Genomic DNA, 11773 nt, shown 5'->3' with positions numbered 1-11773 from the left:
GCCTGGGTCGCCGTGTCTCCAAGTTCCGGACGTGCAGTTGAGTCGGGATGGAGCTGCAGTGAAGTCCGGACAGCCAATACTCGCCCGACCGCTGCAGACGCACATGCACTGTCCGACGGAAGGAGGCTTGAGCGGGGACGACCTTGGTTGGTCGTTCGGTCGGTCCTCTCATTGGACGACGTGTATTTGGTCGCCGACGGCTTATGGGTTCTGTGTGTGTCTGCACTTGTGATTCGTCCTTGTTGTTCCACAGTGATTGCTTTTAGGATTGTTCGAGTTCTTGTGGAAGTGTTTCCATGCAACTATGTCTAGCTTGTGTGATTTCGACTGAGCAGTTATATTAATGCTGCCTGCGCACTGGAGTTGTCAGTCGGTTGGTTGGAACAGAGTCCGGCACGGCGTGTAGTTCGGCAGCCTTTGGTGTTGTTCATATTTTTGAGTGGTTATTGCGCCTTGGCTGTATTTTGACGCCAATACTTGAAGACTTAAGGCTGCTGGTATCTTCGTCCTCGCTGGCATTTGCCGTTGTCGTGCCCCTGGTCGGGCGGAAGAGAATTGATTAGGTGGTTGGTCGGTCTTTCAGCCATCCCTGGGTCGGGTTGGCATCCGATTATTTAATCTCACATTTGGCTGCCTGTCTCACCTAACTTTTCGATAGAGTTACTTCCTCATGCCGACCCTTGGAACACTTCTGAGCACCAGTGTTATGTTGGTTTTAGATTGTTATTTTCTTTTAGTCTGAAGTACTGTGCAAGACCATCAGCCGTCTATTAGCTTAGTTTGTTTTAATTTTAAAATAAGGCCTTCAGACGACTTAAGCTAAGTTTTCAATATTTATTTGTTTAAAACTATTTTAAAAAAGAGGTTTGCTCCATTTGAAATCTTTGTTATATAGGCCTTAAGCCTTTATTTGTTCAATTTACAGTATGTGGCCTTCAGCCGAGCTTTTACGTTAAATCTTTTTAAGATAAGGCCTTCAGCCGTCTTAAATTAAAACTTTGAAAATTCTTGTTTGTAATAATTTTGTTTAAAAAGAAAGAGGAATTTTGTTCTATTGAAAAGGCCTTAAGCCTTGAGTTGTTCTATGTTCAGTATGTGGCCTTTACCCGAGCTTTTACGTGAAACATTTTTAATTTAGGTCTTCAGCCAAGTGTATTCGTTAAAGCAATTTTAATAACTTGTGTTTGGGCTATCAGCCGTATTGTTTTGAGTCCTTTTAAGGGCGTGTGTGATTAAGTGTTTTTAGGATAATAAAGTTTGTATATTTTGTGCAACTGACAGTAACTCATTTTGGCCCCTTTCCACAACCATAACCTGATCTGCTCTGTCCTGCGTAACCAGATTTCACATACTTTTTGCAGGTCTGCTTAGAAGAGGAGCCAAAGTATTTAGCTGATAGTACCGCAATGATCTGTGACACATACGAAGAGACCAAGAGAGTCCTCACAGCACGCCATGACGATAAAAACAGAATTATACTCACCTGAATTATTTAGAAGCTATTTAAACCCATACTCTCTGCGAGTCCATAACCGCTTCTTCCTACATTTAACGACCGTAACCGCCGGATCCAAGCTTTGCGCGCACTCAGCGAAGACGTAAATGCAATGGTCGTGTACCAGCACCAAAAATTCTCAGAACTTTTCCTAATTATATCTGCCGACGCTGGCTTATTCGTGTCAAGCAAACCGGTCTTTCAGAAGTCAACGTACTTCAGTTGATGGAATTTATAGGAACGGAAATAGACACAGCACTTGTTTCACAGAAGATCCGCTGTGACTGTAAAACGTTAACTTCCACTCCCACGGCTGCAGCCCTTCACGTACTCCCTAATCAGAAAAAACATTAGCCAAGGCAATAAAAATTACGTTCCATTTTGCATCTTTAGCAAAGAAAATGGCCATTGGCTCCAAGAATGTAACAAAATTACTGACGTCACCGAACGAAAACAGACACTGGAAGCAGTAAAATACATTTTTTATGTCCAAAAAGAGTACATAAAACGTCAGATTGTGTGAAGGAGGGTACAGCATTTTCTGGTGACTGTAAAAAGCCGCATAACAAATCGATATGCGTCGAAAATACGACGTGTAGGACCCGAGCAGCACAAAGCAACGTCACTTCTGTTAGTAAAATAGACGCAACTACGCCTACCTTCGCATTCTCGCAAACAGCCCAAGTGCTCTACTGACGCAACAATTTCAGAATTCTGGTACTTTGATGGAACTTCTTGTTTATTTTGAAGGTTAATAAAATTTTTAAAAATTGTAAAAATTGTTTATTGCGGGTTACTTCAACTTTAAATCATGTCCAACAACACAGAGCTGATAATAAAGTTTAAAATATTAATCAGTGTCGTCAAATTGAGAAAAAAAGTCGTATTATTTACAGTTTTCCACGGAACACTTATTTACTTCCGGCAGAACACCAATGTTTCGGGGCACACAATTAGAGAAACTCTGTGCTAGACAACGGAAGCTAAGCAGTGTTTGTAGCAGTCTCATTAACAGAAGATCTGAAACTACTTGCCTTTGATCAATGATAGTTACGTAGTGCTTGCACGTCCGATACTCTTACTATCTCTTCACGACAGGGTAACCTTGTCAATTTCCAAATCAGAGGAGTGTGGACTAATTCTATGACTTACATCTGCGCCTATGAATGTGACCGCTGCTTCACGCCATAGGCCAGAGTAAAACATGATATTAAGAATATGGCACCTGTTCACGCACTGAAGGTATCTGATCCACAGGCAGATTGTCAAGAAGATATGCCCATCGAGATTCTAACTGGTAGTAATCAATGCTGGAAGATTGTCACCGATCGTCTACCGATATGCGTTTCTAAAACCACTGTTCTGTTTCGCAGCATATTCGGTTTGATCCTCAGGGGGAGCAGACCTGCAGTCTGTGGGAATTCAACTGTTTTTAAGTGTGTACTTCAGGCTCACATGCACGCAGACGCTGAATTATTACCAATCTGGAATCTAGAGACAATTGATGAAACTGCGCTCTTGATACAGTAAAGACCAATAAAAATTCTCTCACTCTTCAAGAATCCCAAGCAACTTCCTTGTGCTTCATCATCGAAGAATCTTTCGTCGACCTAAAGAACAAAATATTATTCTACATTCTACTGACTGACTCAACACAGAGAGCAGATATCGCAATTTATGTAAAAGACTTCTTAGCAATGATTCCTTAAGGGACACTTACAGCCGTCTTACGTTGGACTACATTACAAAGAAGCATGTATAGCTCCCTTCCCCTAGAAAACCATTTAACACTATTTTTACCTTACGAGTCAGGCAGTTCAGAAGGTGAAACTTGGTAAAATAGAGCATGTTCTCACGATATCAACGCACCCTCTCTCAACAATACCTTGGAGGCGGTACTAAATCTTCTTCTAGAAATACTCCATTGTTATGGTTCCGAATGCATCCAGTGGCTATTATTAGCGGTATCACGCGAAAATTCCTGCAACTTGCCTTACACGAGGACGACAGAAACTTGACAAGATTTCTTTGACCCAACGTTTTTCGAGCTAGTCAAGGAAACTACCATACCACGAACGAAGTAACGACTTCGTTTCACTAGACTTCCATACTGCCTTACAAACAGTCCTTTCTTACTCTCGGAAACGTTGAAAGAAGACGCTCGTAGACATGAGACTGCATTTCCTGTCGCCTCACAGGTACTAGCCAACAATATTAATGGCCGGCCAAAGTGACCGAGCGGTTCTAGGCGCTACAGTCTGGAACCGTGCGATAGCTACGGTCGCAGGTTCGAATCCTGCCTCGGGCATGGATGTGTGTGATGTCCCTAGGTTAGTTAGGTTTAAGTAGTTCTAAGTTCTAGGGGACTGATGACCTCAGAAGTTAAGTCCCATAGTAATCAGAGCCATTTGAACCACTTTGAACAATGTTAATGAGTTCGTATTTGGAGCAGATGACGACAGTGAAGCTGTCGATGTATTACCAGCTAACGACCCTCATGACACTATCGAACTTTCAATTAGCGAAAGGGTCACTACTTCAGATCAATTTCAAAGAGATGGAGGACGGAAGGGCGAGAGATTACTACAGATACTCAAGATTTAGGCGTACGTGTATTGGAACACGGCAACTGACAGCTTCTACATTACGTATGATGTCACACAGAATAATTACCTAACGAACCTACCACCGAAAGGAAACTATTACAGATTGTAGCTAAATTTTGCGACCGGCTAGGACTATTCTCTGCTGTGTCAATCATAGCAAAACTATTATTCCAAGAAATGTGGTGTAGGGAAACTGACTGGAATGAACTGCAAATCTACGATCTCGTAACACGATGTACTACTTGAGTGCCCACTTCACCTTCACTGTCTTGCGTTCGTATCCTGCGATGGATATCAACTACTAAAAATCGCGATGTTCAGATTCACGTATTTTCTGATGCTTCGGGATCTACATCCTCAGGGTTTTACACGGAAACACAATGATTCGTTTAGCCTGTAGCAAGAACAGATTTGCCCTGTCAAAAAGATAACGCTGTCACGTCTCGAATTTCTAGGTACATTTATGGGAGAACTATTATTATGATATTTCTGTACAGCTGCATGGTACGATATTACTCACGCAGTGTTGTGGACAGACGCTACAGTGACCTTAGACTCGATATACAGTGCTGATAATCGGTGAAAGACCTTCATCTGTAACAGAGCGACAGAAATTCAAACATACTACTTTTCTACATAGTTTCCATTTAAATTAAGGCACTTATCGTGGCGATGGACGAGCTTGGAAATTCCTTCGTCGTAAAATTCGGCCGCCTGCGCCTTCAACCACGTAATGACTGTCTTTTGGGACAGAAAAGGTGTGATTTTTGTGGATTTCCTGGAAAGAGGCACTACAATAAACTCTCAAAGGTATTGTCAAACTCTGCACAACCTCAGAAGAGCAATACAAAACAAGAGCAGGGGAAAGTTGGGCTCAAAGATCTTGCTGATTCACGACAACGCCCGGGCCCACACGGCAAATGCCACTCGTGAAGTTCTCGAATCTTTTAAGTGGGAGTTGTTTCCTCATTCGCCGTACAGTCGCGACCTGGCACCGAGCGACTTCCACTTATTCCCAGCAACGAAGAAGTGGTTGGCTATGCAGCGTTTTGATGACGACGCACAGCTTCAAGAAGTAACCACGTGCTTGAAGGCGCAGGCGGCCGAATTTTATCATGCAAGATCATGATGACTCCAAGAGAACAAAACAATTGAAGCACCCCCTCCCACACCTGCAGATCGAATGAGACCATCCAAGCCTCTCAATGTCACTTGCAGATCCTCTACGTCAACATAGGCGTGAGTACAGTCATGGCCTATATAACACCATTCACATGCGCAACAAGAGGCTCAGTACAGGTTAAACGCTGTTCCATTATGAATAACGTCACATTTTTTATGCTTCTAAAGAGATTTGCTAGTAGAAGTGGATTGTCGTACCATCTACACAAACAACGCGAAAGCCTTTCAAGTCGCCAACACACAATTATCGGAACCATGGAATTTACGAAGTTGCAGTATACTCAAAGTCTAATCTTCTGGAGATGACATAGAACTGCTCACTCTGGTAGACTTTCTGGTCGGTGAAGGACTATTAAATGTGTCAACTGTACCAGAACCTACCACCACACACAATCTTGTGTTCCAGTCGCGTATGGTTCGCGGAAAAAACGACTGCCGGAAAGCCTCCGTGCACGCTCTAATCCCTCTAATTTTACATTCGTGAGCTCCTCGGGAGGTATAAGTATGGGGAAGCAATATATTCGATACCTCACCCAGAAACGCACCCTGTCGAAACCTGGACAGCAAGCTACACCGCGATGCAGAGCGCCTCTCTTGCAGAGTCTGCCACTTGAGTTTGCTAAACATCTCCGTAGCGCTATCACGCTTACCAAATAACGCTGTGACGAAACGCGCCGCTCTTCTTTGGATCTTCTCTATCTCCTCTGTCAACCCGACCAGGTACGGATCCCACACATGATCATTCCACTTCAAATCGTTCCGCACGCATACTCCCAGATATTTGCAGAAGTAACTGCTACTAGTGTTTGTTCCGCTATCATATAATCATACAATAAAGGATCCTTCTTGGAATGGGAGGGAACGTTACGGTGGGAAGCATCGGAATGATGAAAGAAATTAAAACTTTTTGACCATCCTTGTACGTTAAGGTAGTCTAACAAAGAATTTGGAAAATCACAAAAATTTACAAGCGAATGATGCTTGTAGAACTCTCGTTCTGTATGCGTAGTGCACCCTGGATTCCATGGCAGCAGCTCCTCCAGCGAGCGCGTCGGTGGCGGCGGTAGAAGCGGCCAGCGACCTGGGCTACCTGCTGAAGCCGCTCCACTGGGCGGCCATTATGAGGCACCCGCGCAGCCCCGGTGGCTCCGATCTCCTCTTCCGACTGTGCACACTCGTCTTCGCGACCGTCTGCTTCACCTTCTTCTGCTCTCAGATTGTCGTGATGTGCCGCGAGGGCACCGCGGACCTGGACGTCTTCACGCTGGCGCTCAGTGTGGCTGACACCACCGCCATCTGGCTCGTCCGCCTGCTACACATCGCTGTGCGCGAGCGCGACTTCCAAAGGCTCGCTCTTCAGGTCAGTATCGGAACAATGTATGGGCAAGACCAGTCATTCTCAAAAACATTTGGTACTGGACACGTGTTTGGCATAAGTTATTGTACTGCAAACCGTATTTAGGATTTTCATGGTTTCCATATGTTGCTACGTTGACTGTACAGAAAAAATGCAGCAATATAATGGAGAGGAGAAAAAGTGATCCTTCACAGGTTGACAGTATATCTAACGTTATTTCTGTAACTAAAAATCAAGCAAATTTAGAAATAACTTGGTAGCAAAATGTTCAAATGTGTGTGAAATCTTGTGGGGCTTAATTGCCAAGGTCATCAGCCCCTAAGCTTACACACTACTTAACCTAAATTATCCTAATGACAAACACACACACACATGCCCGAGGGAGGATTCTAACCTCCGCCGGGACCAGCCGCGCAGTCCATGACTGCAGCGGCCCAGACCGCTCGGCTAATCCCGCGCGGCGAACTTGGTAGCAGGAGCCCATTTATCAGTCTTACGCTGCATCCCCTTTGGCCTGGATGGATGCACTTTTCGGTTGGGAAGGTTGCCATAAAGATGTACGCTCTCCTGAGGCAAGTTCACCCACAACTATTGCTACTTGTCGTTCATATCCTAGATATTGGCACAGGGACATCTAAGCTGATCCCGTAGATTTTCTATCGGGAGCTTTTCCGTTTATCGACCTGGCGGCAGTATCACCTCAACATCACACAAACAATTCACAGAGTCACGTGCCAAGTGCCGGACGAGCATTTTCCTGCTTGACAACGGCACCACGATACTCTTGCATGAGAGATAAGACATACTACACCTACAGACCAACAAAGCATGGTATTTGACAGAAAGAACACATAGAAAATGTTGTGGGGAAGGCTAACCAAAGGCTGCGTTTTATTGGCAGGACACTTAGAAAATGTAACAGACATACTAAGGAGACTGCCCACACTACGCTTGTCCGTCCTCTTTTAGAATACTGCTGTTCTGTGCGGGATCCTTACCAGGTAGGACTGACGGAGTACATCAAAAAAGTTCAAAGAAAAGCAGCACGTTTTGTATTATCGCAAAATATGGGAGAGAGTCACAGAAATGATACAGCATTTGGACTGGAAATCATTAAAAGAAAGGCGTTTTTCCTTGCGACGGAATCTTCTCACGGAATTCCAATCACCAACTTTCTCCTCCGAATGCGAAAATATTTCGTTAACACCGACCTACATAAGGCGGAACGATCACCACGATAAAATAAGAGAAATCAGAGCTCGTACGGAAAGATATAGGTGTTCATTCTTTCCGTGCGCTATACGACATTGGAATAATACAGAATTGTGAAGATGGTTCGATGAACCCTCAACCAGGCACTTAAATGTGATTTGCAGATATCCATGTAAATGTAGATATAGATGTAGAAGCATCTTGCAGTATTATTAGCGCCAAAACTGGGTCATTGCGAACATTGTGGTGTAAACTCGCGGACATTTGTTGAAACGCTCAAGAAAATGATAATAGGTCGATACGACGTAATGGTTAGTCTGAACATGGTGTCACTTTTTGCGAGAGAACCACTAGAAGAGGCGCTGCATCTTTTGGACCAGCGGTTTCCGGCAAGACGTTTTGCCAGCAGCAGAAAAAGTTATAACGGGAGTAGAATTCGTTATAAATAGGAAGGTAGGGCAGAGAGGATGTTACTGTGAACAGTTCAGTGATAGGGTTATTCTTATCAGAATCGACAGCAAACCAACACCAACAACGATAGTTCAGGTATACATGCCGACGTCGCAAGCTGAAAACGAAGAGATAGAGAAAATATATGAGGATATTGAAAGGGTAATACAATACGCAAAGGGAGATGAAAATCTAATAGTCATGGGGGGACTGGAAAACAGCTTTGTAGGAAGGATCGGAAGAAAAGGTTACAGGATTATACGCTTGGGACAACGAATGACAGAGGAGAAAGACTAATTGAGTTCCGTAATAAATTTCAGCCAGTAATAGCGAATACTCTGTTCAAGAATGACGAGAGGCGAAGGTGTACTTGGAAAAGGCCGGATGATACCCGGTAAGATTTCAGTTAGATTACATCATGGTCAGATTCCGAAATCAGATTCTGGATTGTAAGGCGTACCCAGGAGCAAATATAGGCTCAGATAACAATATAGTAATGATGAATAGTAGGCTAAAGTTTAAGACATTAGTCAGGAAGAATCAATACGCGAAGAAGTGGGATACGGAAGTACTAAAGAATGACGAGATATGCTTGAAGTTCTCTAAGGCTGCAGATACAGCAATAAAGCATAGTCCAGCAGGCAGTACATTTGAAGAGGAATGGACATATTTTAAAAAAAAAGCAGTAACAGAAGCTGGAAAGAAAAACATAGGTACAAAGAAGGTAACTGCAAAGAAACCATAGGTAACAGAAGAAAAACCTCAGCTGATCCATGAAGAAAGGAAGAACAAAACTGTTGAGGGAAATTCAGGAATACAGAAATACAAGTCGCTGAGGGATGTAATAAATAACAAGTGCAGGGAAGCTAAGACGAAATGGCTGGATGAAGAATGTGAAAAAGTCCAAAACGAAATGACAGTTAGAAGGACGACTAAGCATACAGGAAAGTCAAAACAACCCTCAGTGAAATTAAAAGCAAGGGTGGCAACATTAACAGTGCAGCCGCAATTCCATTGTTAAATGCAGAGTATAGAGTGGATAGGTGGAAAGAGTACATTGAAGGGCTTTATGAAGGGGAAGATTTGTCTGATGTGATAGAAGAAGAAACAGGATTTTGTAGAGATAGGGGATCCAGTATTAAAATTTAAGAGTGGTTTGACGACTTAAGATCAAATAAGGAAGAAGGGATAGATAACATTCCATCATAATTTCTAAAATCATTGGGGGATGCGACAACAAAACGGCTATTCACGTTGGTATGTAGAATTCATGAGTCTGGCAATATACTGTCTCACTTTTGGAAAAATATCGTCCATAGAATTCCGAAGACTACTAGAGCTGACAGGTGCGAGAATTAACCCCCAATCAACTTAACAGCTCAAGCATCAAAGTCACATACAAAAATAATCACAGAAGAATGGAAAAGAAAACTGAATATGTGTTACATGACGAACAGTTTGGCTTTAGGAAAGGTAAAGGCACCAGGGAGGTGCGGCGGCGCGGTTCTTTCCGTCCCTTTACGACGGACCTGCACCTACCTGTGAACATTGTCTCAGAAGATCATCAGTAAGAAAGCCGAGTGAAACTTACTGTACTTCGACGTGAACCAGGCTTCAATTTACGTCACTAATCTACGTTTCGGCAGAAAGTTTTCACACAAATGAAAGGTTGGAAATTTTGTCCTCAATTAATATATTCTGAAACGTAGGTGAACAAGTATCACTGCCAAGCCCTTGATAATCTTAACACAGTCACTCATAATCCCTTTCACTCACGTTAGCAAGTTTATGGTGTTGCATTTCCCGAAAACGTAATAGCTACAAAAATACTGATTGTTTTTGATTGATAATGCTCGCCAAATATTAAGTCTGTCGGTACCAAATGCAGTCACAGTTCTTAGCCACCGACCTGCTCAATACGCCACAGTCACTCATAATCCCTTTCACTCACGTTAGCAAGTTTATGGTGTTGCATTTCCCGAAAACGTAATAGCTACAAAAATACTGATTGTTTTTGATTGATAATGCTCGCCAAATATTAAGTCTGTCGGTACCAAATGCAGTCACAGTTCTTAGCCACCGACCTGCTCAATACGCCACAGTCACTCATAATCCCTTTCACTCACGTTAGCAAGTTTATGGTGTTGCATTTCCCGAAAACGTAATAGCTACAAAAATACTGATTGTTTTTGATTGATAATGCTCGCCAAATATTAAGTCTGTCGGTACCAAATGCAGTCACAGTTCTTAGCCACCGACCTGCTCAATACGCCACAGTCACTCATAATCCCTTTCACTCACGTTAGCAAGTTTATGGTGTTGCATTTCCCGAAAACGTAATAGCTACAAAAATACTGATTGTTTTTGATTGATAATGCTCGTCAAATATTAAGTCTGTCGGTACCAAATGCAGTCACAGTTCTTAGCCACCGACCTGCTCAATACGCCACGCGGAATATATGTCTTTTCTCGTCACAAAATTCACTTAAAAGTTCCAAAATTTCTACACACCTATCGGAATTATTATGCCGTCACTTTACAACACTTTTGATGTATGAAACACTGCTAGATCCGGCAACTTCTCATTTCCATCGGAACTACTTCTACACACGTCCGAACTATTTCATGTCTAGGCTCCCACTCTTCCCTAGAATACTCTGTCTTCTCTACCAGCAGAGAAAGGCGCGTGAAGAATATTGCTTTACCATTGGTCAGTTTACTCAACAGCCAATAGCAAACAAACATTCTCCCGCATCAATCCGCGCTTTTCATCAATAACCAATCGCAAAATAGTAAATCTAAAGACTGCACGTTTTACTGACGTAATTATCTAATATACTGAAGTCTTGTTTACGCATAAAGTTATTTAATATTGTTGTTTATGCCTGAATTAACTTTCCCTTTACCATAAACTTGCTTTACAAATCTATTCTACAAAAATCCCCTTTGTCCACATCCATACTTCTTTGAAATATTCCCACACTAAATCCCACTACATAACTCGTTAAACAATTATCTTCATATTAACCTTAAACCACACTCACGCATCGTTCATACTGCTAACACACATTTATAACATTTTACATACACGAAAAGACATAATAACACTTTATGAAAATACTAGAACAGTTTATGAAAAACATTCTATTACTTTAGTGCACTCTAATGGGCACAACGAAACTAAATCAGTCCCATATCCAATACTGTCCTCTATCGGCTGATACATAAACTACGTGCGCTTCCAATCTCGCGTCACCACCTGTCACTACCCAGCTCTGAGACACATCTCCCACTTAACCACCTCCAAGGCAAGATCGGTATACGGCGCTACGCCTCAGAGGCAATACTGACGTTGCTGCTGGTAATGGAAACAAAACTAAAGAAAAATCAAGACACGTTCATAGGATTTGTTGACCTACAAAAAGCGTTCGACGTTGTAAAATGGTGCAAGATGTTCGAAATTCTGAGGAA

General features: G+C 42.7%; 1 protein-coding gene across 1 annotated transcript in view; it reads left to right on the top strand.

Annotated features, from left to right (window-relative positions):
• The first annotated feature begins 6307 nt into the window (after positions 1-6307).
• LOC126092763 (odorant receptor Or2-like) overlaps positions 6308-11773 on the top strand; it is a 57906-nt gene continuing 52440 nt past the window's right edge. The window contains exon 1 of the mRNA XM_049908490.1: positions 6308-6643. Coding sequence (XP_049764447.1) covers positions 6308-6643 — 336 coding nt within the window. The remainder of the gene's footprint in view (positions 6644-11773) is intronic.

This window comes from Schistocerca cancellata, chromosome 7 (genome assembly GCF_023864275.1).
Source record: "Schistocerca cancellata isolate TAMUIC-IGC-003103 chromosome 7, iqSchCanc2.1, whole genome shotgun sequence".
NCBI classification, from domain to species: Eukaryota; Metazoa; Arthropoda; class Insecta; order Orthoptera; family Acrididae; genus Schistocerca; species Schistocerca cancellata.
This window is presented reverse-complemented; position numbering and strand designations above follow the sequence as displayed.